General features: G+C 38.6%; 1 protein-coding gene across 6 annotated transcripts in view; it reads right to left on the bottom strand.

Annotated features, from left to right (window-relative positions):
* The window catches only part of spock1 (SPARC (osteonectin), cwcv and kazal like domains proteoglycan 1), a 174,781-nt gene that overhangs the window by 41,848 nt on the left and 124,552 nt on the right, over positions 1-8,381 (bottom strand). For all 6 annotated transcript variants that reach the window (XM_014007785.1, XM_014007751.1, XM_014007792.1 and 3 more), the window contains one exon: positions 1,246-1,360. In XM_014007785.1, coding sequence (XP_013863239.1) covers positions 1,246-1,360 — 115 coding nt within the window. The remainder of the gene's footprint in view (positions 1-1,245; positions 1,361-8,381) is intronic.

The raw sequence follows: 8,381 nt of genomic DNA, 5'->3' as shown, positions 1-8,381 counted from the left end.
ATATTTTAAAATATTGATTGAAAAATTGATTTGATTTAAAACTTTCGTTAGACATTTAATTTTTTTTAATTTTTGCATTTATTTCTTATCTGCCCTCCAGTGTCGTGAGGTTCTCCTAGTGCCAAAGTGGGGGCCGTGTTCAGTCTTGTGTTATTCAGCCACAGTGTGTCCTCAGTTAGCCCTACTTTCCAGCACTTGCTCACCTGTGTTCCATTAGTAATCAGCACACCTCAAAGTCATGTATTTCCCRTTTCTTACCCATTTTGAAGCTTTGTTTGAACTTCAGCAAACTATCTTCACCACATCTGGACACCTAATGGAATTGGTTTGTTACATTATTGGCTGATTATGTGTTTGTGTTAATAAGCAGTTAAGCATGTGTACCTAAAAACATGGCCTGTAAGTGTACACTCCTTAGTTTAGCTCAGTCCTTGTCATATTGTCTCTTTTTTGTTCATATGTTTGGCTGTTTTGTTCCCCTCACTGAGTTGTTGTACCTCCTTCCTTCATGCTTTTGCATTTAGATTCTCCCAACACCCATCTTGTGACTGTCCGATCTGACTGTGTTTTCACAGCTCCTGCTGGCCACTTTATAGCCTTGTCTTAGGTAATCTTGTTTCATGGTAAATGATTGTTTTCCTCTGCTTCCAGATTCATTTKGCTTGATACAAATTCCTGTAGCAGCAACTTCCTAAAGAACTCTCACATATCACACTCAAGTCCCTTCAAAGCCACAGTGCATCCAGCCAATATCATTTTTCTTTTTACATTCCCCTTGGGCTAATAAACCACTTAACCATCCTCTGGTTCTGAGGCTGCTTTTCAGTCCAAAACCCAACTGCCCCTGACAGAGATGAGGGGAACATCTGGCTTGTTATCAGAACACACTTAAAATACTGGTATCCCTGATGTGCTGAGGTACTTCAGTCTACGCAAAATGGGTGAGTGGCCCAGTCATGATAACTCCATTAAGGCCAAACAGGTTTGGAAGCAYCATATAAATTGCATTATTTCAGGGCCAGGCTGCCTATTTTATGAAGAAAGTGGCAAAATATCTTRAGCATGTATCACAACATCATTATCCTGTCCCAATTATGTGTTCTTTACTAAAATATTCTAGTAAAGAACTAGATTTATTTAAAAAATGGATTAAAATGATCAAACAATTTGAACTGAATGTTTTTTTTTAATACAGACAGCAATGATAAAGTGATATCAACAATAACAGAATTAGAAAGATCTTACCTGTGTGCTGGTTGTTTGTGATTGGTGCAGATTGCAGTCTGGAAGTCATGGCTGACGCACACCTTGTGAGGAGGACAGCGAACCCTCAGACACGGGTCTTTGGTGGCATCTGGGCCTAAACAAAGACAGCAGGTGCAAACTTAATTTTCAAATTGCAAAACTAAGTTAGAGAAATCAGCACATCGTGGGGCTGCAGCTGAAAGTTGATGCAGCGAAACATCAAGCTGTTCTCAAGCTTTTCTTTTCTTTTTTTTCTTTTCTTTCTTTTTTTTTTTTTACAGCCAGCAGACTCTAACCTTCTTACTAACTGAAGCAGGCAGAAAAATAATGAGTTGGAGAGGAASATGGGAGAAAGAAGAATGGTAAAAGGTGTGAAGTACAAGCTCAGCTTTCTGTGTTGTGAGCTGCTTAATGAGGATTCTCTCAAAGCGTTAATCTCATCTTCATGAGACTCAATCTCCAGAGAGTGACATTAACATCGTAACTGGCTGSTGTTCAAGATGACAAAATTAAAAAACAAAACAAAACCAAAAAAGAAAAAAAAGGAAAAAAAGAAAAGAAATAAGAAAAAAATCAAGCAACTCTTTGACTCTGAGACTTGCATCATTTCGCAATAGGCTAACAGCACAAACTCACATTCATACAAATGACTAAGCTGGTAAAGGAAGAGAAAAAGGCCAAAACCTCTGAAAGAAAATGACAAATGTTGTCAGAMATGTTTCGATGTAAGGCAGCGGTTAAAAGAACACGTAGACTTCACGGTGCCTTCAAATACAACATGTAAATAAAGTAATCTACATATAAATTATTGATTTTAAATAAAAAAAACTGAAAGTTAAATATCTTATTTAGGTACATATAGAAAATTTTCAATAATAATACAGTTGTATTTTGGTTACACTATAAAATATTACAAAAAAAATCAGTAAGTTTGATAGGTTCTTGACAACTTTTGAAAAATCTCTTAAATATTAAAGTCACTTTGTTTTCTACAATCTTAACTTGGCTTGTTTTAATAGCTACAAAAAATATGCTTTGTTTCTTGCTTTAAAAACTGCAAAACTTTTGAGTTATTTATTTTTGAAATTAGGAACCAAAGGCCTATTGCACGAATCTAGGATAAGGGATTAAGCCAGGATTTTGGTGTAAACCTGACTTAATTAAGCCTTGAATCGGTTGCATGGGAGGGGAAGCACTTGGTAACAAGTGCTGTGAAACTAACCTGGTCCCGACAAGGTTTAAAGTGAAGCTTATTTAATCTTCTAAGCAGTAGAGTCACTTTACTGCAAAAACTGTTCATCTAACCAAATTTTACAGTCTTATATCAGCTAAAAAGTAGTTTTGATCTTGCTTTTAGACCGATATATTAAACAAGATCAGAATATGTTGGATTATTAATCTTGTTAATCTGAAAAGTTTTTTTTAACTTCAAGAAGTCTTACCAAGTGCAACTGCCAAACTGCAAATTATTAATTATTGTTAATTTGAAAAGAATAAGGGTCTAATCTAGTATTTTAAACTTATTTTTAGAAGCCTAATTTTTACAGTGATACACTTATTCAATTTATTATTTTTTTCTTTGTATTAAAATATTACAGAGTAAATATTATTTATTTATTTTTACCAGATTATCCATGAAAAAGAATAATAAAAAAGTCCGTCTGTCCCACGACCTTTCCTACAACGATCATTTTAAGTGAGCAATCAGATGTTCATTTTAATTTTGTTAATTTCAGATAACTTACAAACAGATTAATTGGCTCAAAAAGTTTTTACTTTTGAAATTATTTCAGCATCAGTCGGTGTTTCTCTTCATCTCTTCATATGAATCATAATTAACCATTAAACTGCTGGAAGAAGTGAGACTCACGTGTCTTACTGTGCATGCCTGATCAGGAAATCTGTGATCCACCTGATGGGTCTAGTAAACAAACAGTGAACGTGCATTAATCCTAAACCATTTACAGCTGGTTTTAATGAGGCGCCTTATTTGAGCACGGCTTGGTGTTAGAGCAACTGATTACAGCTGCTGACAAGTTGAAGGCTTGTTCAAGCTCAGCTTACAGCTCATATCCTGAATTTAGAAAAATGACTTTTGTGAAATGAGCCTCTGGTCAAACTGTCCGTCTGCAGTATCATAAACAGAGAGAACTGGATTYATTAAATCACCATCTGATAGTACAAATTCTGATCCATTTTAGAATATTATCTGTCTAACGTACTTACATTATTTATGTAAGATAGCACATTTTATTTATCAGTGCACAAAATGTGCTTTGTAATAAACAAATACCTGGCCCATTATTATTGACTTTTACACTTTTCAAACTCTTWTATGGAAAACTATAAAACTTAAAAATAACAAAACATTGTGAACATTTTGATTTTTAAATGGTTAATATAGGACAAAGTAGGCAAAACTATTTACAAGTTTAAAAASTRARATAAGAAAAGACAAAAGAAAAAYAGAAACAGGACAGCATGAAGGCTAATCAAAGAAATATGAAAGCCATGAAACAAAAGCTTCCTAAAAGACAGTGCAGCTAAAATTAGATCAAAGACAAAGTGGGTTTTAAACCACATTCTGAACAAACTAAAACAGTTTGAAAAGCCAGGCTAATAGCGACTGAGAGCATAGTTTATAGATCAAAGATCTGCATTATGTCCAAGTTATTAACAWGTGGGTGCTAATATCATAAAACAAAACTGGCTTTGCCTTCATTAGGGGCTCAATGGGATGTGTTTGAGCCACAGCTGGTGTTTGATGTGAACATCAACTAGTTTCCAACCTGATCACACACACCACACGGCTGTTTACATACTGTTTTATTATTGCTAAATTGACTAAAGGCTCAGGTTTGATGGGATGTTTTTGMCCATTTTTTTAAAGTCAGATGCTGAAAGCTCAACTATCAACTGAGAGATGATGTATAAACTGTTGATGTTGTGTATGTGGAGCCTATAAATAAAAGGGGAGACGATTACTCAACCTCAACGAAAGAAGTTTATAGCTTGCTGTATACATTTGTCACAACCAAGCAACACACTTTCATTTTACAATCGGTGGAATGCACAAGCACATTCACGAGCTTGTTTGCCCTTTCATATTCCCTGGTACCATGGAGGAGATAAGTCTGATGTGCAGTGTGCTTGGATTGCCTGCTGATATGGACTTGTCCTCACCTCCATCTATCTAGCACTGGAGGAAACCCATCTCATTTCACTTAGCTGAAAAATGGCTTTACCGCAGAGAGGAAATGAGAGCTGAGGAGAACTAGGGGGAAAGTGAGAGCAGACAGATTGTGAGAAAAAAAGGAGGATCATGTCTGCTTAAAGGAGGATTGAAGGACAATTCTGGATGACTGTGACCTCTACTCTCATACAAATCTGAAATATGTCACAAGCTGGTGCAAACACTCAAACACACACAGCAGTAATGTGTTTATTTATAGAAACAATAAATCATGAGTTTTAAATGCACTTTTTCAAATGTGCATAAGTGTAGGCTGCTTTAAAGTCAGCCTTGACCATGAGCTACATCTCCCATAATGCATATCGATTATTTTACCCATGAAATGATGCCATCTCACCACTAGGTGGAGGAACTCTGGTTTTAAAAAAAACATCAGCAGGAGAAATTCACCTCCAATTGGTTACATTTTCGACAGCTACTTTTACTGCAGCCCAGTTATAGTTGAAAGTGGGAATTTCCCACTTACAATTTGTAAATATTTCTAAAACAAAATAATCTCAAAATGAACTCTAAAGATTTAGTGAAAAAAATTTTTTTGACTGGTAGTAGCTGAGATTCATGTACAACATATGCTCTGAGTGCTGCGCTTACTTAAGATTTTATCATTATTGGGGTCAACCTTGTTTGATTTTAGCAAAATATCTAGTAAAGCACTGGACAGGTTTTTAATGAAACTTTTCTAAAGAAATTTTTGGATAAACATCTACAACTGCTCTCTGCTTTTTGTGGATGATGTTGTCCTATTYACTTCATCAYATCGTGATCTCCAGCTCTCACTGGAGCGGTTCACAGCCGAGTGTGAAGCGGCCGGGATGAGGATCAGTGCCTCCAAATCCGAGACCGTGGTCTTGAGCTGGAAACCAGTAGGGTGCCTTCTCCATGTCGGGGGAGGAGGTCCTACCCCAAATGGAGGAGTTTCAGTATCTCGGGGTCTTGTTCACAAATGGGGAAAGAATGGAGTGGGAGACTGACAGGAGGATTGGTGCTGCATCTGCAGTGATGCGGGTGCTGTACCAGTCTGTCGTGGTGAGGCGGGAGCTGAGCCAGAAGGCGAAGCTCTCAGTTTACCGGTCGGTCTACATTTCTACTCTCATCTATGGTCATGAGCTTTGGGTAGTGACTGAAAGAACGAGATCGCGGATACAAGCGGCCAAAATGAGTTTCCTTCGCAGGGTGTCTGGGCTCTCCCCTGGAGATAGGGTGAGAAGGTCAGTAATCCGGGAGGGGCTCAGAGTAGAGCCACTGCTCCTCCACGTCGAGAGGAACCAGTTGAAATGGCTCGGGCATCTGGTTAGGATGCCTCCTGGACGCCTCCCTGGTGAGGTGTTCTGGGCATGTCCCACTGGGAGGAGGCCCAGAGGAAGACCCAGGATACGCTGGAGGGACTATGTTTCTCTGCTGGCCTGGGAACACCTTGGGATTCCCCCTGATGAGCTGGCTCAAGTGGCTGGGGAGAGGGAAGTCTGGGTCTCTCTGCTTAGACTGCTGCCCCTGTGACCCGACCCCGGATAAGCGGAAGAAAACAGATGGACGGACATCTACAACTGATTAACAAAGACTCTACTTCGTAAAGAAATTGAGGAAGTTTGGTATGAACACCAGCATCCTTACAAACTTCTAGAGGTGCATTATTGGGAGCCTGCTGATGAGCAGCACCACAGTGTGGTATGGGAACTGCACCAGTCAAAGCCAGAAAGCACTACAGAGGGTAGTGCGAACAGCTGAGGATATCACTGGTAACAGTCTCCCCACCACATTTACCACAGCCGGTGCCTGCGTAAAACACAGCATCATTAAAGACCACACCCACCCACATTTTTGTCTGCTCCCCTCTGGCAGACYGTACAGGAGCCTGCCAGCACGTACAAAACGACTCAGAGACAGTTACTACCCACAAGCTATCAGATTACTGAACTCCCAACAACAGGACTGCACCAACCCACATCTAAGACACTAAGTCCATCAGTTGTCCATCCACTCAGTTGGGCTGACTCATGTTACTATTACCTGTGCAATAACCTGCTACACAAACTGTGCAATACATGCTATGTGCAATACACATATCCTAGAACACATTTATATCATAACCATGACTATCATTGRGCACCKTGCCTGCACTGTTCTGTTATTTCTGTTATCCAGACTTTGTTGCTGTCTTCTTTGCTATTTTGTACTTATTTGCTGTTCGACATTTCCACTTTACACTGTATACTGTATTAKCCTAAATGTTTTTATTTACTCTTTGTGCATCTACTGCAAACTGTGAATTTTGTATTCTGTATTGTCTTTATTTTTATTTTTAGTCCTTATAACGAGTTGAACGGTTTCTTCTCATCCTAAGAATTTCATTGCATTGTTGACTCTTGTTAACCTGTATATGACAATGAATCAATCCTGAATCCTGAAACATTTTGGGTCAATCCAATTCAACATCTATGTCTAACAGTGTCAGTTTAACATACACTGAGCTGTAAATTGATGTGGTAGTAGCTGGGAGTCATTCCAAAATGACTACAACTTTGTCTTGTTGAGCAATGACAAACTTCATTTAGAACTCTGGCAAGAAAGGCAAAGTGATGCACTTTCCTTCAGGAATGCTTGATGTAAAATATTACTCAGTTTGACAGAGGAAAGGTGTATTTTTCTCATCAGTAGCATCATTCCCAAAAAGCTATAAGCAAAAAATCATAGATTCAAATTAAACAAAAATCATAGAGCTATGATTCAATTTTGTGTGTGAATGTGTGCAGAGACCAAGGTAAAATAAAATGAAGAAAAAGCTCATAAAAAGAGAGAGCAGAAGGAAATTAGATATAAGTGGAGAAATAAATAAATAAAAAACAAGCAAAAAAAGTGTTAAAAATACATCGAGAAAGAGAAGAGGAAAACAAAGGAGAAAGGAAGTGAATGAAACAGGAAAAGAAGAGTGAAATAACCGAATGAAGAGAGGTGGGAGGAGGCGAGGAAGAGGAGTGAATGGGAAGGAGCTGGAGGAAAGGAGGGTTTTATCCATCTATTTAAAGCCTGAGTGAGCAGCGCTGGTGGTTAAAGAAGCCAATCAATTGTAATGCAGAAGCCCTGCAGCACATGCTTGTCACCACTCTTTTACTTTCTTTAAAACGAGCCTCTCATTCTCTCCTCATCCCTCTAATCTAAAGTATAACTTCCTCCTCATTTGCTTGTGAGTGCATCGGTCGATAAACTCAAGCATTCTAACTTATCTTAGAGTATATAAACTATTCTAAAATTATCAGGTTAACCTCTCAGATTTATCTGGATCTCTTGCTAAAAAATATTGTTGATTTATGTGAAATTGTATTTGCTGCTTCTACAGATTTACCAGTTAAACAGATAAAAGGCACAGAAGATGGTCTTGTGACTCAACAGAGGCTTAAGTTGCTTCACATTTGACCCATTGATTCCAGCTGCTCAATGCACTCATCTGCTTGACTGATGAGATTGAGTGGGGGCTGGAAGAGGGGGTTGTGTTTATTCCCCTGTAAATATAATTTATTTGATGAGTATAAGCTTTTGCTGTAACATACAATATATTGTTGCCTTTCTTTGACTGTGTTGTTGATGACGTTACAAGCTGATTCTTGATATTTTAAGCACTAGGTAACGAAGTACAAATACTCTGTTACCTTATATCATGTTATAATGTTATCCTCTCATCAGAAACATGCCTAGAGTCTTGCTTCGACTCATTCATGCATGTTTGAGAAATCCTGTAGTGTCCTGAGGCAGCCAGGCAAGGGAGCAAAAACAACCGGTTGGGACTAAAACCGCCTTTTGGGACCAGCTCCTCCTCTGGGCTGTGTCTCCAAGCTGAGCTTCCTCATCACAGAGCGTGCACGCGCGCGCACGCACGCACGCACGCACG

This window comes from Austrofundulus limnaeus, unplaced genomic scaffold, assembly GCF_001266775.1.
Source record: "Austrofundulus limnaeus strain Quisiro unplaced genomic scaffold, Austrofundulus_limnaeus-1.0 Scaffold1, whole genome shotgun sequence".
NCBI lineage: Eukaryota > Metazoa > Chordata > Actinopteri > Cyprinodontiformes > Rivulidae > Austrofundulus > Austrofundulus limnaeus.
Note: the sequence above shows the minus strand (reverse complement) of the source record. Positions and strands in the feature narration are given on the sequence as shown.